Below are 27167 nucleotides of genomic sequence, written 5' to 3' on the forward strand. Positions count from 1 at the left end.
AGTTTGCTACTGTTACATTTTTTTTTTTTTTGTAACTTAAGATGCAAAGTATAATTTTAAACTTTTAAAGTTTGAACACAAGATAGCCTAGTTTAGATGTGTTTCCAAACTGAACACACTCCTGTGGAGCTCAGTTTCTGGCTGATAAACAGTTCCTAATAGCCTATGTGTGTGCCTACCTTCTGATCTGTGGGTGGTGAGCTGACCAGCTTCCGCTGGTAACCTCCCTTTTTGCCTTAGTAAGGGCTTAAGGTTAGGCATTGTTCTCCTGGTACACAGCCAGTGCTGTCCGGAATGTCTCCTGGGAGGCAAAGACCCTGTACAGGAAGCCGTCTTCATCTCTCTCACTCTGGTACACATCAGAGATGAGCATGGACACACTCACCATGCTGTGCCCATTCACCAGGATGAAGAAGGCTTGGTTATCATTGAGCTGCAGGTGCCTTCTAATTACCTTGATGAGCTTGCTCATGTTCACATGATCAGGTATAAGGAACTTGTTCTAACTTGGTCTTGTCTAGCATGGGCAGCTGCTTCTCACCCCTATATGGCTCCATAATCACTGAGATCTTGGTTGGGTGCTGCTTCTGGATGAGTCGGATATCTTCCACTGTTCAAAACTCCAGCACTGCCCGAAGGTCTTCTCAGTTGGCACAGTGCATGGGGGTCCCGGATAAGATGATCTGGCTACCGTGAAGATCACTTCCTTTGAGTGTACTGTTACAAATCTTAATGTAAATATCTGATATGCAGAATATCTAATATATGACCCCCAAGTTAGTCAAGACCTTTGGTTGAGAACCACTGCACTAAGCCATCTTGCTGGCCCAACTGTAATGTCTTCTTTGGAGATCTCTTTTATGCGGAGCATATATTGATTGAGAATCTTATGCTTTAGCAGCATTGGAAATTTGAATAGTCACTGTGTTCTTGGAATTAGGTCCTAGAGAATGTCTTATTTTTTGATCCTGAGATTATTGATGGTGTTTCATAGCCACACCCTCATCAATCACCGAGGGAAGGCTTGGTGTATGGACAGTTTCACAAATTGTAAGAGAAAAGTTAAAATAAGATTTAAAATGGTATCACACTCTGCTAGGTGCTTAAATTACAGTTATTACTTGTAATATACTTTAGTCCCATAGCATCTTTAATCCCCGTTGTGCAGAAGGAAATGAGACACAGAGAAGCTAAGCAGGTTCCACAGTCTTTTGAATTCTCAGAAGAGTTCAATCTGAGGGTTCAACTGCCAAACAGGTAACCTCAGCACCCAGTCATGCTCCTGCCTCCAAACTGAGAATTGCCTGAAGACCAGGAGAGGTTCATGGAAGGGCCAGAGTACGGAAGTCTGGAGTGCTGGGCTTAGTGGTTCTATGTGCACATGCTAGATAGCCAGGGCACGTTTTAGTGTGGGGGAATGGCCAGAATGGGGGTGCACTTACAGAGTTTTAGGCCAGCTCGCACATGTGGGCTGGTTTAAAGGAAGGATTAGAGATCATTAAGAGTAGGAAAAGAAATGCTGAGTGAGAAGGGGTGAGGAGGCGGATTTAGGAAATGAGAGTGAGATAGCAGCCAGAGTCTGGATGCGGATGGCCAAAGGTGAAAGTGAGTATTGAGATGTACAGGCAGAGGACATAAAAGCCAGGCTCTTTTAGTACCACCAGAGAGAAGTGGGCCAGGTAGTAACACCTCAGAGACTAGAAAGACCCCAGTTCTTTATTGATTTATTTATTCTTGAATAAGTATTGCTGAGTGAGCTGTCAATATGAGGCAGGAATTGTGCCAAGGGGTAGAGTTTTAATCCACATAAAAATGCTCTGCTATGCCTAGATTCTCTAACTTTCTTGATTCCCCATTACACATAGCAGTAACTGGAAACACTGTTGTCAGTTTATGAATGGTGATTCATTTGGAGCTTTGAAAGAAGATCTTTAAGTTACATTTGTTTGTTGTCGGTGGTGGTGTGTGTGACAAGTGGCCAAAGGACAACTTGTGGAAGTTGTTTTTCTCCTTTCCCCATGTGGGTCCTGGGGATTCAACACAGGTTCGAGGGGGGTTCTACAAATTTTCTTCCCAAAATGTGAGTAGTGTCACAGGACAGTGGTTTGCTTGCTATGGTGAGAGGGTCTTTTCTTCAATCCCTTTTATCCTCAAAAGGTATTTGACTTGTTTCTCCTGAGAAAATTCTGTTCATTTGCTTGGGGCATAGAAGTTGGAAGAACTTCTAAGACCTCAAACCCCAAGTTTGCATGAGGGCTGGACTCTCTCAGTGGGGTTCTGTTTACCGCCCTCTGACTTCTAGCTGTGTTTTGTAAGCACATAACTCCCAGGCAGAAGTCCAGATTTCGACTCAGAGGATCAGGGCAAGAGTGTGTATTTCTGTTACCTTCCTGGTGATTCAGTCTCTGAATCACACTAGATTGCCAGGGAAATTAAATATTTTTTCTTTACCAGTAACAGATAGCCAAAATGAGTTTTGAATATGTGTAGCTTAAGTTTAGTATCACACTGAGTGCTGTTTTCCGTAATCTTGAGTTCATATGCATCATGTTTAACTATATAAACATGATCAATGCATTATGATTATCAATACATTTAGAGCTTCTTTGTTCAATCTTTGTGTTCTCCAATAGCAGAAGTAAGTCAAACAGTTATATATTTATTTTCATTTTAACTGACTGAAGGAAATATGTTTAAAAATAGATGTCAGAATATAACACAAAGCCTTCGTATAAAGTTAGAGATATTTTCTGTACCTTCTTAGTGTGGTTTCTGCTGCTGCAATAAAATACTGACCAAAACAAACATGGGGAGGAAAGGGTTTATTTGGCTTTTAGGTTTAGTCAACCACTGAAGGAAGCCAAGGTAGGAACTGTAGAGACTAGGAACACTGCTTATGAGCTTGCTTCTGATGGCTTGCTTGCTCAGCCTGCATGTTTATACAACCCAGACACACTTGGTCAGGAGTGGTACCATCTTCAGTGGGCTGGGCCCTTCCACAATCATTTACCAATCAAAAAGATGCCGTACATACTCCCCCACAAGACAATCTACTGGGGGCATCTTCTCAGTTGCATTTCCTTCTTCCCAAATGACTCTAGTTGTGCCAAGTTGGCATAAAACTAACAAACACCCGATTGCTTAGCTTGCTTTCTTATATGATCTAGAACTACAGTGAGCTGGGCCCTTCCACATCCATCAGCAAGAAAATGCAACTTTTTAGAGTTTCCTCTTTCACAGGTGACCCTAGCTTGTGTCAAGTTGACAAAAACCAACTAGCCGGTAGACTATCCATGAAATCATATTTCTGCCCAAAAAGCTATATTTGAATGGTCACTGTACTTTATCTGCACTAAACCAACATCTGCAAACAAATCAAATGTCTCTTTCCAGGAGAATGATCAATCAATTCCTGTATACCTAGCCACAGTGAAACACTATCTAGCAATACAAATTCGGTACAAGCAGCAACAATGAATGTGCTTTTAAGATGTTATGTTAACAAAAATAAGATACACACTGTATGGATGAATCTCTCTGAAAGTATAGAAGAGGCAAGACTATAGTGATGTCAACAGGCTGCCAGGGATCAGGAGGAAGGGGCAGGGAGCTGACTGCAACCTAGAGAATTTGGGGTGTGATGAAAAAACATTTGGTCTTCTCACATTGGCGATTGCTACAGGGTTACCTACATTCTCCAAATCTCATCACGTTGTACAACTGAGCTGACAAGTTCACTGTGTATCATTCCTATTATAATAAAGCTAATTTTAAAAAATTAAGCATAGTTATTACACATTTATATTATCAAATGCTTTTTGCAGTTGGTATTTTCCCAGTAGAGTATGAAAATAGAAAAACAGTCCAGCTGTAGTGGCTCACACTAAAATTCTCAGCACTTGAAAGGGGGAGGCAGAAGAATCAGGACTTCAGGGTTAGCTTCTGCTATGATAGTGAGTATGAGGCCAGCCTGGGTACATGAAACCCTGTCTGAGAAAGAAAAAAACATCTACTCTAAAACAAGTGGATGGAAGGATAGTGTGGTGGCACATATTTAATCCTCACAGGCAGAGAAGGCAGAGAGGCAGAGATGAAGGCAGAGAGGCGGAGGCAGGCAGCAGATCTCTTGAGTTTGAGGTCAGCCTGATCAACAGGGTGTGAGTTTCAGGATAGCCAGGGCTACACAGAAACTCTATCTCAAAAACAAATAATGAGATGGGATAAGGGAGGGAGAAGGGAGGAGGCTGGGGGAGAGGGAGACAGGGAAGAGGAGAGAGGGGGGTGAGATGAGGGATATAGGGGGGGAAGACATGGGAGGGAGAAGGGAGGAAAGGAAATGGGCCCCTGAGAGAAAACAGGCATGCATACAGGATGCAAAGTTTCCTGAAAACTTCCTTGTGTGTGTGCAGTGGAGTGTCAAGTGAGAGGTTCTAAGAACAAGGACTTTTGTTCATTTATTTTTAGCACCCAATGGCAGTTGCTGTTAGCTGAGTGGTTTTCACGTCCAGCTGTGCTAGTAAAAATACAAAGTCTGGTGAAAGTGATTTCTCTCCGTTTCACGTCTGCAATGAACTTGTTCCCTGAAGTGGGGGGGGGGGGGAGTCATCTGCTTTGGCAATGACAGCTTACGTTCAAGTATATGAAAGATGAAACAAGCTGTCTGCATATGCGTATGATGAATTCTGTCTGGCAATTCATGGGCTTTCTGCACACACTGAAAAAAAAGCATGGGTGGCTGAAGATTAGTGCATTATCTAAATTAACTGATGGATGGAAGACAAAAAACTTAATTGTACATACATTGCCTTTCTGTCAGGAAGAATTAAAATAGCCATGGTTTTAGATATTGGCCAGAATTTATGTAGTTGGGGACAGGTGCTTGAGACTATTCAAAATAATATATTTTTTGGAGGGGATAAAAATCAAATAATTTTCTATAGGTTTATTTGAAGGTGTTTTTCTCACCTTAATTTTGTTTTTCATATTTATTTATTTTATTTATATGAGTACACTGTAGCTGTCTTCAGACATACCAGGAGAGGGAATCAGATCCCATTACAGATGGTTGTGAATCACCATGTGGTTGCTGGGAATTGACCCCAGGACCTCTGGAAGAGCAATCAGTACTCTTAACCAGCCCCACCTTAGTATGTTATAATCAAATGGTAGTACCAAATAATGTCATTTAAAATAGCAGCCTCTTTTGGTACTGTCACAAACATGTGCTTGATTCCGTTCATTTTAGCCTAGTGAAAAATTTCCAGATGTTTGTAGCAGAAAATTCCACTGATGCCTTAAACTATTTTTTTTTTTGTTTTTTGTTTTTTGTTTTTTTTGTGAGATAGGTTAGTACTGAGTTACTGTGTTTTAATAAGCATGTTTAATGTGTATCATATCATCATTCGCTTTCTATTTGCATGGTGTTGGAAATTGAATCTAGGGTCTTGTGAATGCTAAGCACATGCTCTGCCAATGAGCTAAAAGCCAGTCTGTTTCTGTTTCAGATTTAAAATGTATCATTATGCTCAAACTGTTACACTTTAAAATAGTTATTATGGTTTTCTAAGTTCATAGTGTAATAGTTAAAAATACAGTTATTATAGTTTTACTAAATCATAGTTTAAAATTGTGGGCCATGAAATCAAATAGTTGCCAGCTTGAATTCTGACCATTGCTTTGAGTATTACTAACAATTTCACAGACTATGTTAAAACTCTCGACTTAATTATCACTCACGAACGGGCTTAATACCATGCGATGCATTCACTGTGTACATAATAAGCTATGCTGTTAATTACGTGGCTGTGGTCTCCAGAGGAACAAGGGCCTCAGATGTAAGAGAGCCATCCCTCCGGTTGGGATGGACCATCAGATAAAGTAATAAGGACTGTACTTCACAGGGAGGTTGTGAGTTGAAGACTGAGGCTTTTCCATCTGTCAGCGTGGGGTCCAGTGTTTCCAGAAAGACCTGGGCTAAGCAAAAATGGCTGGATCTAGGAGGTTTAGCTTAGGGCTGGTTCTAAGCGTTAGAAATTAACACAGACTCCAGCTTTTTGGTTTTTTCCACATGGGTATGTAATTACAGAGAACAATCAGAAACTGAGCTATACATGTAAAGAGGAAGGCAGGCAGGACGTGAGCTCGGATGACCTCATTCCAGGCAGTTTGAGTGTGTATTACTGTGGCCTGAGGATTAGCAGAGGGCTGAATAGACAGAGTTGTCAGCAAGGTTCCTGGGTAAGGATTTAGAGGTGAGCCATGGACCAGAGGTGACTAAGGAGAAAGTCACAGCTGAAACCTAGCTGGGCTGAAAATCATAGGTATTGGGTCCACATTGGCATGTGTGGAGCTAGTGTTTTGTTCTTTTCTGATTTTCACAGATATGTAATCTACTAGGTCTTAGCATCTGCACTCTGGGTATGAGGTCAGCCTAGTGTGAACCCATACATCACAGACCAAGCAGGAAGCACATGAAGGGCTTCGCTACAGAGAACATGGAGACGTGGTTTAGGACCTTAGTAACTTATAAGAAACTTTAAAAACAGTTTGGCTACCAAGCTGCAGGGAGGAGGGGGAAGTGAGATAGAATATAAATAAATGAATGCAGATATTTGGAAAGGGTGATCTAATGTAGGAACCTATTGATGGGAACCACCTTTGACAAAGAACACTTTCTACAGGAATCTGATCAAAGCTCTGGGCTCTGTAGCCTGTCTTTTCCTGAACCAAGATCAGCACCAGATCATGGGGTGGTTTAGCTTACAAGTGGTTACTCAGAAGCCCCCAGAAAAAGGCCAAGAAGAAATGGAGTCACAGAGGCCAGACAGCAGGGGTCTACAGATGCCCAGCATTGGAAAAATCGAACACTACAACTGCTGTTGGATGATACTGATTTCGAGACCCACAAGGTATTTTGTACTTAGGGAGTTTTCACTACTGTTTTTGAATACACTTTTTTCCTTTTTGGCAGATCAGATTAGCAAGTTCCCTCGGGCTGGAGAAAACACTAAGAGCTCCCCCCTCTATGTCCGTTTTTCTAGTACCATTTTATAGGGTTTGCTTTGTGTAGCGGGGAGGGGCAGGTTGTAAGGAAGAAGGTTGAACATAATAGGTTTTTTTTTTAAATCAGAGTTTGTGTCAGACTGTAAACTTTCCACTTTATTCATTGATGTTGAGTTACTTCTGCTGAAGAAATGGGTGGAATTGGCAGCTATTAGAAACATTCTGTAATGTTTAATCTGGTGTTAAAAGTACAGAACTGCTCATCTGTGAAGGGTGCCTCTGAGAGAGGTGGTGTCTGTAATGATTCTGGTATGAAAGATAAGGTTGGAGTCGTGGTTCTGCTACGTGTTAGGTGGGAAACTTCTATCGGCCCTTCAGGTTCCGTCTCCTCAAACAGCTACTGTGTAAGCCTACCACATCTCCCGAGGATGTTGTCAGGGTGGCAAGCAACAATACATCGGAATCCTTTCCCAGGTGTTTTGCCACATGCCAGTGCTCATTTCTCAATGACGTTATGTTATTAGTACTCCCTGGGCATGTGCCACATGCCAGGCATTAACAGTGAAGAACTGAGTTCTGATATCTAACTATAGTCAACTCTCATCTAGTTAGCAACTTCTGTGTGCCAGGCCCTTATGCTGGAGGTAACACGTGACAGGTCCTACCTGCTTTCAGGAAACAGGACGCCATATTTGGAGCACTTACTGTCCCATCTCTTGTGGTCACTATATTTCCACAAACCCAATAATTTTCTTTGCCCGCCTCCTGGTTCTATAGTGAATCCCAGAGCGGCGATCCTCAACCTTTTGTAGGCATTAAGAATCTCATGTTTGGGACTGGAGAGATGGCTCAGCGGTTAAGAGCACTGACTGCTCTTCCAGAGGTCCTGAGTTCAATTCCCAGCAACCACATGGTGGCTCACAGCCATCTGTAATGAGATCTGATGCCCTCTTCTGGTGTGTCTGAAGACAATGACAGTGTACTAATATGCATAAATAAATAAATCTTAAAAAAAAAAAGAATCTCATGTTCAGGGGGGGTAACCTGTTCATGTGGCTCTCATCTCTCCCTGGCTGGTACTGACCCTTGGTTTCTGCTCTAGAGATAGCTCCTCTTTTACTGTTATCAGCACTTTCAGAACAATGCCAACAAAGGTACCATGAGGAAGTCTAAAATGACAAGTCTCCTGCTTTTTATCTTGAGATGACAGGGTGATACCGGAATAGATCTCTAAGGGACAGACTAAACTCGTTTTCTCTTAAATTGTGTGATGGGCAACAACTTTTATCATCAAGAGGCTCATACCCACATAACCACTTAGCAAGCTTATAGTTACCCTGACAGGCATTGCTACAATTACTGGCTGTTTGTTACTTTAGAAGATCAATACAAATGATACATTCTTGTGTTATTGAAGAGAAAGAAAAGCTGTTGTCTTAAAAAACTGTGTGTGGAGGGGGGAGAGGCAGAGGGGGAGACTGAGGGGGGAAGTAGTACTTACTCCTATGTGTATGCAGGCCAGAGGTCAACATTGGATATCTTTCTCCATCACTTCCTTCCTTCTCTTTTGAGAACCATTGAACCTGGCGTTCATCCGTTCATCCATTTAGCTATAGGGATTGGTCAGTGAGCTCCAAGGATCTGCCCTTTCCAGACTCCATCCCCACCACCTGCTAAAGCTACAGAAAACACATCCACATTCACATCCACATTTTCGGAGGTCTGAACTCAGGTCCCCATGCTTGCATAGCAGGAACTTCATGGAGTGAATCTTTCTCCCAGCCTGAAGTGCTACCATTTTTAAGCTTATTTTGGCACTGAGGAAAAGCTGGACCCATGCCCTCTGTAGGTGAGTTCTGACTTCCTCGAAGCCCCCTAGCCCACATGTTAAAGTTTGTGAAACTCTGGCTTAAAGGACACCTGTGCTCCAAGATCAGCTACCCTTCCTATTTAACATCAAGCTCTTAAAATGCGCTTGCTTGTTATGTGGAAGTTAAGTTCTAGACCTTTATGGATTTTTGAAGCCACATACCCTATATAAAATCCTGACTGGTTTTCCTTTGTATACTTTTGCTCCAAACAACATAGTCAGTCCGCTTACCGTATTATAATGAAAGAATTAGTCTGTTTGTGGAAGCTTTTTCCTGCGAACAGATGGGCCATGCGTGTTTATCACCAGGATATCCTGGTTGGCCCTGCCCTCTTTGCACCTTGAATATCAAAGCTTAAAGTTGGCCATGAAATTCTAGAAAGTACCTAAGCTTCCTAACTGTTTTTTTTTTTTTTAAAGTGCTGTGTACTATACTGCTTCAAAGCAGGTTTATTTTACTTTTTGATGGGGAGGGGCATTTTCTTATATTTCTTTGGTTTTGCTGAACCTCACATGAATCAGTGAAAAATAAGACAATAACAAGATTCTCACACATAATGCTATGCTTTATGAAATTACCCCTAAGAGTACAAGTTAAGGGACAAAGAAGCAGATTGAGTGCTAAATACTAACATCTTTTTCTAGGGCTCTTATATGTAACCATATTTTCAAAATTTTGCTGATACTAGCAAATTATATCTTTATTATTTATTTACATGAAGTATGTTTTTTTGAGCAGAAATGTAAATGCTTATTTTGAGCATTTTTTTAAACAACCTTGGACTGTGTTCAGTTGCTTTCTAGGGCAGTGTGATTGATAATCTGCTGACACTGGGGGTGTGCTTTGGCTTATAGACATGTGTGGGCATCTAAATACAAGCAAACTGGTTGACCTAAGGCCCCCACCCTCAGGTGAATTACACAAACTCAATTATAGGTATGTGTGGATTAAAGCCCCCTTATTTACTTGCTTTCTCCCGTCATTTGAAACTAATTTATTATAATGGTACTTGGGAGGGTGGCTACACTGAGCAATAGATGACAGAGGTGACAAGCAGGCTCAGCCAGGTGGTTGTCACAGTTTACAGCTGCTTAGCAATTCTCCCACAGTACAGTAGTGTCGGTGAGTCTCAGCTCCTAGAAACCCAGGACAATCTGGATTCTTATTTCTTTTTTTTTTTTTTACAGACTTTATCTCCCTCCAGGTCTACCCTCTGACTGTCCCACATCACATACCTCATTCTCCCCTTTCCCCCCACGGCTTCCATGAAGTTGTCCCCCACCACCACCAGACCTCCCCACTCCCTGAGGCCTCCAGTCTCTTGAGAGTTAGGTGCATGCTCTCTGACTGAGACCAGACCCAGCAGTCCTCTGCTGTATATGTGTTAGGGGCCTCATGTCAGCTGCTACTGACACTGTTACTGAGACTATGGTGTACTCACAAAAAGGGGCCTATCATGACTGCCCTCCGAAAAACCCAACAAGCAGCTGAAAGAGTCAGATGCAGATATTTACACCCAACCAGTGGACAGAAGCTGCTGACCCATGTGGTTGAGTTAGGGAAAAGCTGGAAGAAGCTGAGGGGGAGGGCGACCCTGTAAGAAGACCAGCAATCTCAACTAACCTGGACCCCAGAGATCTCTCAGACACTGGGCCACCAATCATGCTTCTTAAGGTGACCCTCAGTTAGAAAAGTAAACAAAAAATAACAACAACCAAAATCAACTTAATTTTTACTTACTGTGTTCCATTTACAAAGGCAAAAAGTGGCTTAAGATTTCCAGCTTAGGGATAAGAGGTAGGTGCAGAATAAACATGGCTGTTCTGTTCCAGCCCTGGCTGTCCTAGAACCTTCTCTGTAGACCAGGCTGGCCTTGAACTCACAGAGACCTGCCCACCTCTGTCTTCTGAGTGCTTGGATTAAAGATGTGTGCTACCACTCCTCGGAAGGCAGAGTTTCGAATGTCCCTGGACTGCTGACCAGACAGCCTGGGCACCGCCTAGGAAAAAAAGAGAAGACAGTAACTGAGGAGGAGTGGGACTTGAGCTTGACCTCTGGTTTCCACATGCATGTGCACATGCATGTGTATGTGCACACATGAAGACACACACAATTAGAAACCAAAGATTTTTCACTTCCACTTATTTTCCTCCTTTTCACCTACTTTCTTCTTAGATGAAATTGCAATGATTGCGTCCTGACCTCTTGGTATAATCAGGTGTTTGGATTGAGGTTGCTAGACATGGATAAGAATGAACAGATTGGGGGCTAGAGAGATAGATGGCTCAGTGGTTAAGAGTACTGGCTGCTTTTCCAGAAGTCCTGAGTTCAAATCCCAGCAACCGCATGGTGGCCCACAACCATCTGTAATGAGATCTGATGCCCTCTTCTGGTGTGTCTGAAGACAGCTACCATGTACTATATATAATAAATACATCTTTTAAAAAATGAACAGAATGGTATGTGCAATTATTTAGATCATTTGGGACCTTGGTGAGGGAAGCAAAGCAATAGTAAATCTGGTAAAAGTCAAATGCACTGAAATAAAAAGATGTGTTATAGAACTAGATATTGTTTACCTTCTGCATTTAATCACACAGTAAATCAGCTTTTCATGTTCTTGAAGAAAAGAAGAGGGGTACCAAGCAAACATACTTCAGATTTTTCTAGTGGTCCTCAACTTTCCTAACGCTGCAACCCTTTAATACAGTTCCTTATGTTGTGCTGACCCCCCAGCTATAAAATTATTCTGTTGCTACTTCATAACTGTAATTTTCCTACTGTTCTAAATCACAATATAAATCTCTGCTTTTCAGGTTCTCTGATATGCAGTCCCACAAGGGTTGTGACCCATAAGTTGAGAACCACTGATTATACATTCTATTCCATAAAGTGTTATGTGTATGTTTTTATGTATGTTTATATGCTAGAGAAGATTGTCATCTATATATATTTTGGCTATGAAGGTACAATGACTAACACACTAATCTAAAACAAAACAGAATGTACCTATGCTGTGATGTTGAAAAGTCAAATATGAACATCTAAAAGTTGAAATGGTTTAATAATTTTTTTTCCTGACTTTTAAAAATTGAAAGTGAGCTCTGAATCTATTATGCATAATATTAGAAGTCAGTTCAGGCCCCAAGGAAGTAAAATGGTTTTTCACATCTTGAAGCTCATACTTACTTTTTTATTAAGAAGGCTAAAAAAATAGATACTTTGGTGTTTCGGAAGAAGGTTTTGGGTGTGGAGATATGTAAATTCTGTTTTTTAAAGAAGTTTCTACTCTTTTACATAACACCAAGTTTCAGGGAAGCCTCGATCTTTGATATTGTAAAACTGTTGGCTGGTGAAAACTTGTGCTGTATGTTCATAGGTTACTGATGAGAATTGTTCTTTTTGTATGTTCAGTGAGTATTTTCCATGTTATAGACCCATGTCATCTTTCTTCTCTTTTTATAGATCTCTTTATTAATACATGTATTTGAACCATTGTGAAGACCTCTCCACATTCATCTCCTCTTGCTTTGGACCCTGTTTCAGGCAGGCCAGCCATGAAAGGGTACCTGGTGGCCATATTCTTGAGTTCCATCTTCCTCTATTATGTGCTATACTGTATCCTGTGGGGAACAAATGGCTATTGGTAAGTTTCAGTTTTTACTACTCAAACATGACTTTCAAACTAGTCTTCCTCCCATTTAACAATTTAAAAATTTTAGGGAGCTGACCCAACGGGTCAGGGGCTTGCCACACAGATATGAGGACCTGGATGTAGGTTGCTAGAACTCATATGAAAATCAAGCAGGACCCTGGGAATTTGTAACCCCAACACTGGGAAGGAGGGATGGATTCGAAACAGGAAGATTGCTAATAATGGCATCAAAAATCAGGGTTAGTTTCAGGTTTAGTGAGCACCCTGGAAACCCAATGTGTTTAGCATATATAGTTGAAATGAGAGGCCAAGTTATTGTATACAGCTAGAAGAGAAGGCAGGGTTATACATACATGTAAGCCAGGAGGCAGGGTTTGTGGTGTACAAAGTGACATGCTAAACTAATTTTGATAGGAGCAGTCTCTGTAGGGGAACATTCTTCAAGCCATATACATCATGAAAGCTTTGGTGGATATTTTTAGTTGACACACAGAATCATTCCTCTAAGGAAAGCTTTGCTATCCCTGTGAGTCTGAAGCAGTAGGGTCTTCTATTGCTGTGTCTTTGTCAAAAGCAAACTTTCACTATGACTTTATTCAGTCAGGGCTTCTTTTGCTCCCTGTACTTGGGAGATAGTTACAGGGTTGAGGAAAATGATTCAGTTGGTAAATAGTCTCCATGTAGACATAAAGACACAACTTTGGTCCTTACCTTTTACATAAACAGCTAGGTGTTTATATAGTACATACTGCTCAGTGGGCCTATCGTAATCCATAGACCTATGTTCTGAGTGAAATACTCTAGAGACAGCGAGGTAGATAGTACATAAGGATGAACCATATTCTAAGTTGTCCTCTGGCCTACACAAACACACACAAATACAACAAAACTAATAGGAGATGACTTGGGGGTTAAGACACTTGCCATTCAAGTGAGAGGACAAGAGTTTGGATCTCCGGAAGGCACAGTGGATATTGGGGCTCACCTGTCATCTAAGCTTTGAAAGTCAGAGACCAGTGATTCCCCAGAGCAAGCTGGCTCAAGAGGATACAGTGTTAGCCAACTCTGGTTTCGGCGAGTGACTGCCTCAAGAAGAGTGTTCAAGAGGGATTCTCAATGTCAACCTTGAGCCAACACTCTTCTATGCATACATGTGGGTACATCCACACATATGTGACATGTATACAACACATACAAATGAAAAGGAAAGAAAAATCAAAGAATTAGAAGTGATTGTCTTTGTTTTCAAAGCCAATTAAAGTTTGCCTTCATAATATTCTAAAACAGCTGTTTATTTTCTGTTCTTCTGTTGCATCTGTTTCTAACCTTAGACAGGAAGTAATAGACTCGTTGAGTATAATGTAGTGTTTGCAGCTTGCTGTGACAGTTGACCACATCTATGTTATGTATACATATGTAAACATTTATTACTGTTATGTATAAACCAAGTGGACTTTGCCATTGTAGAATTCTCAAAATATCTCATCACATAAGGACTTACATCCTCCTTGTTCAGTAGCTTACTAGCTCTAATTGTGGAGATTTCACATTAAAAAAAATGCAAATGATTTGTCTGTAACAGGTTCAGTCATTCACATTGAGTTCTATTTATAGTAGAAAGAAACTGATTAATTTTAATCTTTTTTTCTCATTCACTTTTTAAAATTAATTTTTTAAAGCATCGATTCTTCATATCATTAATGACCAAAGAGTTCTTGTGTGAAACTGTTTTGCTCTTCCCTGGCTATTTCCTCCCATCACCTGCCTCTCCCATCCCCCTTACTTTTCTTGTTGTGTTTCTCAATATACTTTCAAGTCGTGGAGACAAGTACTCCATTCAGGAACCATGAAAGCCAAGAACCTAGGGCAGTGAGATATGGCTGTCAGCGGTGTGACTTGTGATACCCCGAAGACAACGGTCTGTTGAAGCTACTCAGTCAGGACTTTCCATTGTCTGCTGTCCCTCCATATGACTTGCAGATGAAAGCAATGTGCACTTGTGCTGGGTCTGTTTCTGAAGGCTTTTGAGGTCTTCTTAAAACTAGAATGTGGTTTTGACTCCCATCCTGCGCTAACCCTACTTAGGTCCCTGTGAATCGTTGCTCCTCCAACCCCAAAGGTCTCCATAGCCTTCTCCATCCTCCCTTGGTTTTCACTCACGGTTTCCAAGCTCCTGCAGGATTTGGAGACGGCTGTGTTAAATGTCAGGGGTGTGCATGCAGAACGACATCCTTGCATGGCCTCTGCCTACAAGGCTGGTCGGCAGTGGAGCCTGGCAGGTTCCTCCTTGGGCAGGATTCTTTATCTCACTAGCACTGTTTCTGTCTCTCAGGTTCCCAACTGAAGACATGAAGAATAAAAACATCAAGAATTGTTTTAAAAAGCCAGCTTTCAGCAGTCTTCTGAGGTAATAAATAGACCAAAACACTGTGGCCATCCAACATTTGCAGAATGTATTTGTGATCATTTTTCACAGCCTCTGCCCTTTGCAGGCAAACCTTGGTACATGGTAGATGCTGCATGTATCAGAAAGTGGGCAAGAAACTGAATAGTCTATTCTTGTGTGTTTAGTCAGCATTCTGAGTATATTTTTAAGGAAAGGCTCTGAAGCCGCTGTTGTCACTCAGGTGAGACTGGTCAGGTCTACTTGCATTTGATCAGAAAAGAGAACTGGTTTTTAGATTTTTTCCACCCCTTCTCCCACTCAGTTTTTACTATTGTTATTTGTGGCTTCTTTCCCCTTGTACTATAAACATGATCATGTATTTTTTTAGGAGTTCTTCATTAGAAATTTCTTCTCACTTTTCCAGAACTACACAGATTGCAAATGATTGATCTGCCTGTAATGTGAACAGTGAGTGATCATGGCGGCTTCCAGAAATTGTAGGCTACACTCATTTCTGTCCACATGAGCTGCTACTTAGATGGATGGCTGGGTGACACAAAAGTGGTCATAAATTCAGTGAGGCATGTTTAATTGTCTAACACAATATTTGAGACTCCCTTCCCCCAAGGAGGTTATGTTATTAGTTAGGACTGCTGAGTGAGTATCTGAGACTGTGGGTAAAGGGTCGGGTAGGCACGTGCTTGTCATCTGTACAGTATTCTCTGGGGATGAGCATTTCAGCTCCTCAGAGATAGAGTAAAGCCAAGAGAGGAGCCCCGAGGAAGCTCTGCTCAGGAAGCTGTATTGTGTAGAAGATTCCGATCAGGCTGAGTTCAGCTTTCAGTTGGGTCACTTGTGGGACAATGGCTCCCTCTCCAAACAAGATCTTCACTGCCCGTACTTAACCATGGCAAGCTTTTGTAGGAGTAACGATTGCAGAACCACATTGTAATAAAAGACATTTTAATCTACAAGGTACATATTATGACATTCCTAATTATTACCAGTAAAACAAATAGTCATTGAGGCTCTTGCCGCATATGACATATTGTGCCAAACAATCACTTCACTTAGAACGTAAATGTAAGTGACGAATAGATGTTTGACTACAGACATGTGCTATCTTTAAGAAGATAGGGAGGACTTGGATCTTCTCCCAAGCACGAGACTGGTGACCGGGCACTTCCTCCTCCCCGGTGTAGGTCCTGGACTTGGAGAATCTGCACCGCTTTTGAAGTGACATTTACAGGTTGAATAGCCTCTGAGGCCTCTGCCACTGCTGGTGCTGAAACAGGACGTACATTTGGTCAGAGAACGCTCCACTCTTTCCTTTGCAATTCCGGTTTGTAATGAGCAGGGTAAATTCGAAAGCAGGTCGGTTTTGCTCTATGGCTATTTCCACTTGCCATATAGCATGTAAAGGTCCAGCCTCACTCTGGGTTCCACCTGCATGTTTAAATATGTGCACACAGCTGTTGGATGAAGTAAGATGGTGCCTGTGAGGACCCTGCAGTGAAGCCTGCCATGTCCTGTCTTGTAGCCCCCTGGTAGTCTGTCCCTGGGAGAAAACATCTTCTTAGTGGACAGGTTAAGACTGTTTCCCTCTCTTTAATAACATACATAGGCACCTTTCCTACTTTATAATGGTCCCTTAAAAGTTGATCTGGAGTTAAAGTTATTAAACAGGTGTTGACAAACTGTATTCTGTGCCTGGCTCTTCCTATCTTTACCAGACATTCCTAGGAGAGGCATGGGAGTCATGGCCACATCTGGAGGTCAGAGCATGTACCAGGAAGACATGTCTGCGAGTTTTGTCCTTGAATCAAGTTTAGTGACATTAGGGCAGAGTTGAGTTCCCTCTCTAAATAAAGATATAACTTTCAGTATATCTCCGTTTTTTACAGTTGGTACAGTGTGCACATGGTACTTTTATATTTTGGAATGGAGTGGCTGAGCATCAAAACCTCCATAACTTCCTGGCCATTACTTTGCCACACGGCATTGTTTTGAACGTGTGGTTTTCCTTACACGGTCATGTAATGTTAGTCTCTGCACCTGAAAACTGCATAGCTCTTCTATCTAGCATTTAAAATGTCTTAAAGTATTTCAAAAAGATTTGTACAACCCAAGCCATTCACTGCCATGACTTTCAGTTATGATCTTGGAGGGCTAAAAACAAATAGGCATTTGCTGAGATCATACTTCATTCTTTCCTTCCAGGTTTCCTCAGTTTTACCCATTTCTGTGTAAGGCTGATTTTGTAAAGGTCACTGCCACGTATGGCACCAATAAATATCTGTTGCCCTATGGAATAAAGACTTTTGGTGAGTACCAGAGTTCTTACTCTGCCTGTTCCTTTGACAGTTACTTGATGTGAGACCAATAGTTTTGTTCGTAACAATTCCAAGGAGATATGATTTGTAGATAGGATCAGAGTTTTAAACATAAATACTCTTTAGAGGCAGTGTAGTGCCAAAGAGCAAAACATGGTCATTTTAATAGATTTATTAGCTTTTAATTTTGAGGCATGGTCTTTCATTGGCCTGGAACTCAGCAAGTCACTAGAGTGGCAGGCCAGAGAGCCACAGGGATTTTCCTAATCTCCCTTCACAGACCACCCTATGCTAGGATTGCAAGCTCAGGCCACATGACTGCATTGTTGGTTTCAAGAATTAACCTTAGAGTCTCAAACTTGCAAAATAAGCACTTCACTGACTGAGACATGTTTCCACCCCTGGTTTTCGTCTTACTTATTTTATCAACAAGGTCTATATTAGTTCTCAACCTTCCTAACACTGCAACCCTTTAATATACCTCATGCCGTTGTGACCCCTGGTCATAAAGTTATTTCATTACTACTTCATAACTGTATATTTTTGCTACTGTTATGAATAATTATCTATTTTCTGATGGTCTTAGGTGACTACAGTGAAAGTTTTGTTAGACTCTCCCCAAAATGACTGTGACCCATAAGTTGAGAACTGCTTGTGTAGATCTTTAATATTTTAATTTTACCAGCAGATTTTATTTTCATTAAATGGAGAGGGTATTATTCAATCTCTTAATAACACAACAACTGTCCCACTACTCATTGAGAGCTCCTGGGGCTCCTGTAGTTTTGACTTCAAGGTTCCATGGGTAGACTAAAAACACACTGCTGACAGAACTGTAATTTGGGGGGATCTTGCTTTTTCAAATGATCCTGCATTAGACATTTTCCCATTCATAAATATATTTTTCAGAAGGCTAGGGATATAGCTCAGTTGAGACCGAGATTGCCTAGCATGGTTAAAATCCCGAGTACAGTTCCTAGTATTACATAAACCAAGTATTTTAGCCCAGACCTAAAGTTTTGGCACTTGAGAGGCAGACAGAGAGATCAAAAGTTTAAGACATCCTCAGCAATAGTTTGAGGCCAACCTGAAATACATGAGAGACCCTCTCTTTTATTCATATATATATATATATATATATATATATATATATACATATATTATATTATATTATATCATATTATATATAATCTCACATAGTCTATGTATCAGATTTTGACTGATTAGCTGAAATTCACCAAATTCTATGGTTACTTTCAGAATCATCTGATATTGCTAATTTTTGTCATCACTCTTGGGGGCAACCTGAGTGTGCTTTTCAAGCACTGTGAGCAAACTGTAGCTAAGTTGTTAATTTTTCACTGATTAACTCCAGTGTGGCCATACATACTTAAACCATGTTTGGGGAGGGGAGCTGGTGACCCACTGTCTCTAAGAAGCTATGTTTTTCCTTTCATTTATAATTCTCCATTTGTTTTTCAGAGCCCTATTTCAGATCTGTCCTTTCAAAACTGCAGAGTTGTGATCTCTTTGGCGAGTTTGACCAGTGAGTGTATTTCCTCTCTCTTGACTTCTAGCTTTACTTAAAGTGCCTCCAAGTATTGCCTCGAGAAATGCCAAGAGCATTCACTCCCGGTGATTCTGCTGGATGAGTTCATTGCTAAAAATCCAGGAGTTGGAAAGAAACAAACGGTGGAGTGCACGCAGGGGCCGCAGCACTGGCTCGCTCAGGGGTTGGCAGAGTATTTTAATGACAAGCAGCAGGCGTTCCCACCCACCCATGGCATTTGTAACCCATGGTACAAATTGTCTCTTAAGTTATCTGTATTAAAATAGTTCCCCTGACTCCCAGTGAGTACAGAGCCTCTACTCTTGGCAATCTCCTACACTCTCTACTCAGAGCCAGCAGGTTCCTGATGGTGTTTCTCTTTTGCTTTTTTCAATGTTTACTGTTGGACTTCTCTTTGTTAAGAATTACATTTGAATGAAGCAAACAACTTACTTGGGTATATATTTTCTAAGTATAAATATAATGTAGCATGTAGAAAATGTTCTTGTCAAAGCAATCCATTGAAATCACATCGTGAAGTTTAGGCAGCTCAGTAGGCAGGCTTCCGTTGACAAAGGCAGGCTTATTTTTTAAAGTTTGAAGATACAATTTAGATTTTGGACTACGGGGCATTATAAGAATCAAGATCATCTAGAAAGATCAAACCCATGCTTAAGAAAGAAAATGGTAGGATTCCTTCTTGTCAAAAAAAAAAAAGTGGTGCTACTTGGGGAACATAGAAGGGTGTATTGGATGGAGAAGTGAGTGTGAAAACAGAATTTATAGCACAGAGCTAGATGAGATTGTTACATTTTATTGAGGTCTGTCAGGTTTGTGGAAGACAGATTCTTGAACTATGGAATATGTATGGTATGTTTGTATAATTTATAATTTAAAACCATACCACCCACTGAACAGTTTCAATTTTGGTTGTACATCAAAAGGTTTTTGTTGTTTGTTTTCTTGTTTGGTTGTTTTTTTCTTTTTGTTTGTTTTTGTTTGAGACAGGGCTTCTCTGTGTAGCTCCGGCTGACCTGGAACTCCCTTCATAGACCATGCTGATTTCAAACTCAGAGATCAGCCTGCCTCTCACCTGAGTGCTGGGATAAAAAAGTATGTACAATTACCACCCAGAGCATATCAAGTGTTACACACACACACACACACACACACACACCCTGCCTAGCTCACTTTTATATAACTTTCATTTATATAATTTTTTATTTGTGAAGATGTTTTGCATAAGTACTTTAGGTCAGTTTTCTCTAATTATTCAGAGAATGGAAGTAAGGCTGGAAAGACAACTTGCTCTAGCTGGAAATTTTCTGAGCTGGGATAAGAACCGAGGTAGCTATGACTCCAATGTCCGGATGTCTGAGGGAAGGGCAAGAACAAACCCCGGGTGTGCAACAGGGATCTGAGATTGTTCTGCACACACAAAGTATCACATCTGAGATTGTTCTGCAGACACAAAGTATCACATCTGAGATTGTTCTGCAAACACCAAGTATCACATCTGAGATTGTTCGGCAAACACATAGTATCACATCTGAGATTGTTCTGCAGACACAAAGTATCACATCTGAGATTGTTCTGCAAACACCAAGTATCACATCTGAGATTGTTCTGCAAACACATAGTATCACATCTGAGATTATTCTGCAGACACAAAGTATCACATCTGAGATTGTTCTGCAAACACAAAGTATCACATCTGAGATTGTTCTGCAGACACAAAGTATCACATCTGAGATTGTTCTGCAGATATAAAGAGTCACATTTGAAATGGAAATTCCATTTTTGTCTGCTTGTAATGTTACTAGGAGAGTATTTTATTCAGTTGCTTTCCTAGGATATCTCTGGCAAAGAGAGGTCTCTGGCCATTTGTCTGTGCCTTAGCTACTTGTGTTGCTCTTTTGTACTGACTTGGTCTGGTTCTCCCCACTTTTTCCTCTGCGTTGCTACAAATGCTCTCAGTCACATCAGCCTGTGCCAAATCTATCCACTAGAACATTTCCCCTTCATTTTATACTCTCTGTCCTCTTCCACATTTCTAAAAAAAAAAAAAAAGTAGCATTTTTTTTTTCTGTTTCAGATATAAGCTCTGTGAGACTCTACTAGTTTAATAGAAATTCATCAAGCAAGCCTGCTGCTTTGGTGGATTCCTCTCTTGTGGTGGTTTGAATACGCTTGGCCCCATAAACACATGTGTTTGAATGCTTGGCCTACAGGGAGTGCTACTATTAGGAGGTGTGATGGTGTTGGGATAGTTGTGGCCTTGTTGGAGGAAGTGTGTCATTGTGGGGGTGGGCAGTATTCTCCTGTTTGTCTGTGGAACAAGATTAGACCTTTCAGCTCCTCCAGCGCTGTGCCTACTTGGACGCTGCTATGCTTCTCGCCATGATCATAATGGCTAAGAAATCTGGGAGGGAGAAAAATCAGTTATATTTACAAGTTACATTTACAAGATATTCTCTCTATCTCTGTCTCTCTCTCACTCTCTACTATCTGTCGTCTGTCTGTCTGTCTGTCTCTGTTTACCTGCATGTACTCTGCAGGGCTGTCTCTGCAGTTCTGTGGTCATCAGATCTAGGCCTCTCTGTATTGGATCCTGCTGTTCCTCAGTACATGGATGGCTTCCTCCTTGGGGTCCAACATGCAAGCTGGAGTTCAGACAAGAGGAAGAATGGGAGAGACTTGCCCCCACATAATGATGAGCTTGAGCCAGGGACACCAACAAGGGAGAACTATCTCTTGACAGCTCCAAATTTAGCAGCCTCAGCTGGAAGCTTAACATCTCCCCTAGAGCCAAAGAACTCAGCCTTTCTCTTTCTTCTCCTGCCCTCAGAATTGATCATTAAACATTTACTAGCAACCTCTGATGAGGTTGGGTAAACTCAGGCACCCAGCCATACCTGGCTAGAAAGGTGATGAGAGATGTTAACCTGTAGTCTAGGTCATTATATGCTTACCTTTAAAAACAGCATATCCTGGGGCTGGTAAGATGGTTCAGGAGATGTGGGTGTTTACTGCAAGCCTTTCATCCTGGGTTTAATTCCAGTATCCACATAGTAAAAGGAAATTAGTGCTCTCTGTTAAACAAAGAAAACAAATATGTAATAACATGTATGATGTATTTAAGGAACAGAGGAAGCACAGTGGTAGTAGCTTTTTAGTAGCTTTACTTGTCATTTCTTTGGTCCCCAAGGGTTTCTGTGCCATGGAGGATTCTGAAGTCAACCAGACTAAATAGTCCCATTGAGCTTCTGTTCTACTGCTGTTGCTTTCTCACAGATATAGGTTTCTGTCCTCACCCAAGCTCAGTAAGCGTCACTAAAGAGATATTTCAAGGCAATTGCAAGAGATCTTAAAACAAGCTCGAATTCAAAGGTTATGACTTCCTTGCTGTCTCTGTCACCTCCTTGTAGAAGCCTAGAGATGGCAGAACTGTAGCTTCCATGGAAAAGTGCACAAACTAGCCTCACCCTCATCCATCAGATGAAGAATGCTTTAGCCCTGTGGCCTTGTTAGTTATACAGTAACTGCATATAAATAGCCTTCTAAGGGAAACACCTGTGTTAAGTCAGTCTGCAGCTAAATGGGGGATGGTTTGTAAAAAGCTGCTTTGTGCTCGCTGAAGTAGGACCTATTATGTCAGCTCAACTGAACTGGGTTGGATTGGTTATGAGGGGAGGCAAAGCAGAAGCCAACAAGAGAGAGTTAAAAAGAACTGGATGGAAGCTAGTCAGAGGCACCCTGGGCACTGTGAAGGTCTGCTGTCATCCACTGGCCCTCAGACATCCTACAGAGCAAAGGGTTGTTTACCACAATGCTTTGTAAAAGGGTTCAACTGAGGGCAAGAGGAAGTTACATCACAGAAGGGTCATTTGTAGGAAAATCACAGTACAGCTACTACCTGTTTTCTATGTTTCTGGGCAGATGTTGAGAAAAGATTTAAGAGCTGGGCTTCCCAGGGTGAAGGAAAGGGTCCTGTCTAAAAAACAAAAGGGAAGGCATTGATAATTTCTGTATTTCACACAACAGGAAAACTGAGATGACAGAGGCCAGATCACCAAGCCAAATTCCTCGAGGTGCTAGGGGAGTGTGAGTCTAGAACCTGTCTTCATCCCCAATCTCTTGCACATTATGTTAGGGTATGACTACAAGAAATATAGATTGTTGATTAAACATGTTTAATTGCTCATGTGTGGTTTTGGAACTTCCCATCTGTGGTTCCTCCTATAGGATATCAGCCTATGGCTTCCCTGGGTATAAAGAATATAATCCCAGGAAGTACCAGTTTACACCCATAGTTGTCTGAATAAATTTTCTTGAATTTAGACTACTGGTTCTCAACCTGAGTCATGACTCCCATAATGGTCAACTATCAGATATCCTACATATCAGACATTTACATTATGATTCATAACTAGCAAAATTTCAGTTATGAGGTAGCAACAAAATAATTTTATAATTGTGGGTCACTATAACATGAAGAGCTATGTTAAAGGGCTGCATCATCAGGAAGATTGAGAACCACCGGTTTACACTGTATAAAATCTTAGCATCTTATGGCATGTCTGGTTGAGGGGATGAAATAGTGGCTCAGTGGTGTTAGCAATCCAGGGTGGACTCTCTGTGGTTCTGTTCTCTTAGATATAAGGTGACTGCAGTTGCTTTAACGTTATAGCAGCCACATGCAAGAGTTGGGGCTTCCAGTGTCAGTGTCTAAGCTGAAAGGAAGGGGCAAATTAAAAAAAATATTTTTACTTATACCGTTCTCTTGGCAGGGGCAGAATCTTTTTGAAGGCATCTGATGTACTCTCCTACATTCTGATTGGTCAGGGATGAGTCATGTAGCTGCAACTAGGCCAGTCATTGTCAGGGATAATGAGCTCACCATTGTAGGCTTACAAAAATAGGCTTCTGGGTTATTGGGAGCATGGCCAGTAGGCTTTGTCAGAGATTCTTACATTGAAGACAGAATGATGTGTTTCGATATATTATGTTGCCAATGTGAAAAGACAATATCTGAAAGCACTCGGTAAAGAAGACACATCATCGGTGGTTTGTAATAGCAACTCAGTTTGTTTTCTCTGTATTGTGTAGGACAGTAAATCTGTTGGGGATTGGGTTCTGCCCTAGGTAGCAGTTTTTGTCCTGGGGTCATGGCTCTTCAGAGTCTGCTAGTAGTTGTGACTGTAGGTAGTGACTCTACATGGGGGTGTGACTCTGTACAGGGTAGTGATTCTGCCTAGGGTTGTGACTGCACTGTAGTCACTATTGGCTTTGCCTGGTTGAAGAGAAATGTGGTTCATTTCAGGGAAGTAATCTTAGCCCTGCTTCCTAAGTAACTGCTTAGTTTTTTTTTTGTTTTTTTTTTTTTTTGTTTTTTTTTTTTTTTTTTTGTTTTGTTTTGTTTTGGTTAACAAGTCCAGACATGCTGTAGTTATTTGATTTTTGTGGCTAAGATGATAAGGAGCCTGTGCATTTTCTCTACCTTTTTTGTTCCCAGGGTAGAATAACAGAAATAAGCGTCTCTTCTACACACTTAATGTGAGAAGCAAACTGACTTTGAAAACACCTGGAAGTGAGTAGGCAGTTCAGTTGGGATGATGGGCCATAGAAACGATGTCACCCTTTCTTCTAGGCACTCAGATTTCACTGCAGCTATTTAAGTCTGAAGATGGTGTTACATGAGCATGACAGAGTTACACAGGGAATCATTGCTCATACTCAAGGAGCCAGGCCAGCCGGAGTCTGAAGTCAAGTGGACCATGAAAAGTGGAAATTATCTGCTCATTTGTAGAACATGAGAATTTGAGAGAAACACATTCTGAGTGATTCAGAAAATGTGCACCATTCTGTACCTGCCAGAACTGTGGTTGAGCTGTGCATAAGATGCTACTAGAAAAGGGCCATCCTAGGCGTGCCCCCAATACCTGGTAGCCTATGTGAGCTTAAAAAAAACAAAAACAAACAAACAAACAAACAACAACAACAACAAAAAACATATGTCTTTGTAGTTTTCTTTCCGCTAAGGAAAAGTGGGATCCCAGTTGACATGGCTTACCCTGAAAGACATGGGATGCTATTTTGCCTGTAAAGGTCCTTTCTTCCCCCCATCTCCTGTAAAGCTGATGAAGATGAAAAGAGAAATAAGATTCCTACAAGCAGTGGGCACTGAAGTGTGATGAGCTGTAACATCACTTTGTGGGGAGCTAGATGTAGAGGAATCTGTAGAAAAGATCTGCCTGATTCCTGTCTTCCTTGCCCTTCCTGCTGAGCATGTTATGTTTGTGGGAGTTTGAGGACTTGGACATTGAGGGGTGACCTGTGGGAGTGTCATGGCAGATAATGGTTATCATCAATCCTTAGGTCATGATATAACATACAACCTAGTTTGGTAAGGAGGTACATTCAGACAACACCATAATTCAGCCAGTCAGTACATTGTAGCATCATGGCACTAACCCAGTTTGGGACTGAGCCAAGTTACCTCTTTCAGGAATCAACTTCAGAGCTAGAGCTTATGAGCCAGGAATCCTTTGTTGAAACTACAGTGCATGTCTCAGGGAGCATGCTGGAAGCCTCCACTTCCAGCTGCTCTTACTTATGTGCATTTTGTACAGTCAAGCCTATAGTCTGATATTAGATAGGGACTCCAGGCTAGGGTCGATTCTGGAGTCCTGCAGTTTGTCCCTGGATAGAAGAAGTGGCTTTCAGTCTTCCATGGGGGCAGAGGGATTAGACTGATAATTACAGATACTCCTCCCTAATCTCCATTCATGGTGTTTCATGGAAACAGATGTTGCATCTAACCCCCTTGGTGCCCAGCCTTGCTTAGGGCTTTGATGAGAAGGTGTAGCCAATTTCAGTAGCATCAGTCTTGGAAAGAACTGACTCTGAATTTCTGAAGATGGAACTTCTCTCTGCAGAGGGCATTTATGGGACAGATCTTCTGAGGAGAGCAGAGCTATAATACCCTGAAAACGGGGCTTTGAATATCTAATGGTGACCTCCCTTTAACAATGAAGAGCAGACAGTTTTAGAGACAGCTCTCTAGAGTCAGGTTAATTTCTTAAAATATATAGACATAAAAAGACACCTCCAGAACATATTGTGATATGTACTGTATCCACGATGTGAAGGTTTGTAGGTACTTTTTATTGGATAATAACTTCTGTCTTTCAGCCCCCAAAGTCCTGACATGTAAAAGTAACTTTTATTTGCCAAATGTAATTGTAGTTTTAAAGCCTTACTGCTGAATAAGCTCATTTTTCTAGCTTTTTCTGAACTCTGGCTGGCTGATTCACACTCTTTTCCAAGCTGACTGACTCAAACTGGCTACTCTTGACTTCTTACTGAATTGCTCTGCTTAGAAATACTGTTTCTGAATTCCACAACCAGAACTTCACTGAGTGCACGAACTGAACAGAACTGCACAAACTCAGCTGTATTCAACTGCACTGAACTCAACTGAACTTCACTCACTGAACTGCCCTCCACTCTTGACTCACTCTGTGCTGCCCTTAAGTAGCTTCTCTTTTCTGTTTGTTCTCATGAGAGTTGGGCATATGCTACTTCTGATCAATTCTATCAAATCTTTCTCTGATTCATCACTTTGTCTACCCCTCAATTAAACATCATTTCCCAACATGGCTGCTTCCTTTTACAAACTAATTTTACCTTCATTGCTTGGGGTTAAAAGTGGTACTAAGGGCATGTCCGTATTTTGACTAGAGGGATTAACGGCATGTTATTCTAGCTGGATCACATACACCTAGAAGGTCTTTGGATGTGATTCCTTGCCAGAGCAGCCATTATTGCAGGATTAAAATTCCTCTACACTGATACCCATAAAATTGTTTTTATCTGGTAAATAGTTTATACTTTTGGAGCTAAAAAATTCCAGTTAAAGTGTTTTTAAGAATGTTTAGAAGAGAGGAGCTAGTGAGATGACTTAGTGGGTAAAAGTGCTTGCTGCCAGTTTTGGTGACCAGTGTTTAATTGCCAGCACCCACATAATAGAAAGGGAAAACCAACTCTCATTGGTTATCCTGTGTTCACCATATTTATGCTGCATAGAGACACACACACACACACACACACACACACACACACACAGAGAGAGAGAGAGAGAGAGAGAGGAGAGAGAGAGAGAGAGAGAGAGAGAGAGAGAGAGAGAGAGAGAGAGAGAGGAAGAGAGAGAGAATATAAATATACTTAAAATGGGTAAGGAATTTATATTTTTAATAGTGCTTTGTAATATTAGTGCTAAAACAAACTAGTTAATTGAAATATTTGCTCTGTAAGTAGGGTAAACTCTATTACAGAATGCATACATCATCTCTTAACCCAGTCTCCTTCT

At 41.2% G+C, this 27167-nt stretch overlaps 1 protein-coding gene and 1 pseudogene across 5 annotated transcripts in view; one reads left to right on the forward strand and one right to left on the reverse strand.

Annotated features, from left to right (window-relative positions):
• Window positions 1-27167, forward strand: part of ST3GAL6 (ST3 beta-galactoside alpha-2,3-sialyltransferase 6) — a 59557-nt gene that overhangs the window by 23797 nt on the left and 8593 nt on the right. For all 4 annotated transcript variants that reach the window (XM_080919351.1, XM_080919350.1, XM_080919349.1 and 1 more), the window contains 4 exons: window positions 12339-12519; window positions 14861-14935; window positions 17135-17238; window positions 18730-18793. In XM_080919351.1, the coding sequence (XP_080775477.1) occupies window positions 12431-12519; window positions 14861-14935; window positions 17135-17238; window positions 18730-18793 (332 nt within the window). In that variant the 5' untranslated portion in view covers window positions 12339-12430. The remainder of the gene's footprint in view (window positions 1-12338; window positions 12520-14860; window positions 14936-17134; window positions 17239-18729; window positions 18794-27167) is intronic.
• Window positions 254-7692, reverse strand: LOC308422810 (microtubule-associated protein 1 light chain 3 beta-like; annotated as a pseudogene). Its single transcript has 2 exons — window positions 7668-7692; window positions 254-717 (listed from the first exon to the last, which is right to left on the reverse strand). The product of its transcript is annotated as a microtubule-associated protein 1 light chain 3 beta-like (transcript).

Source organism: Micromys minutus, assembly GCF_963924665.1.
Source record: "Micromys minutus genome assembly, chromosome: 7".
Classification (NCBI taxonomy): Eukaryota; Metazoa; Chordata; class Mammalia; order Rodentia; family Muridae; genus Micromys; species Micromys minutus.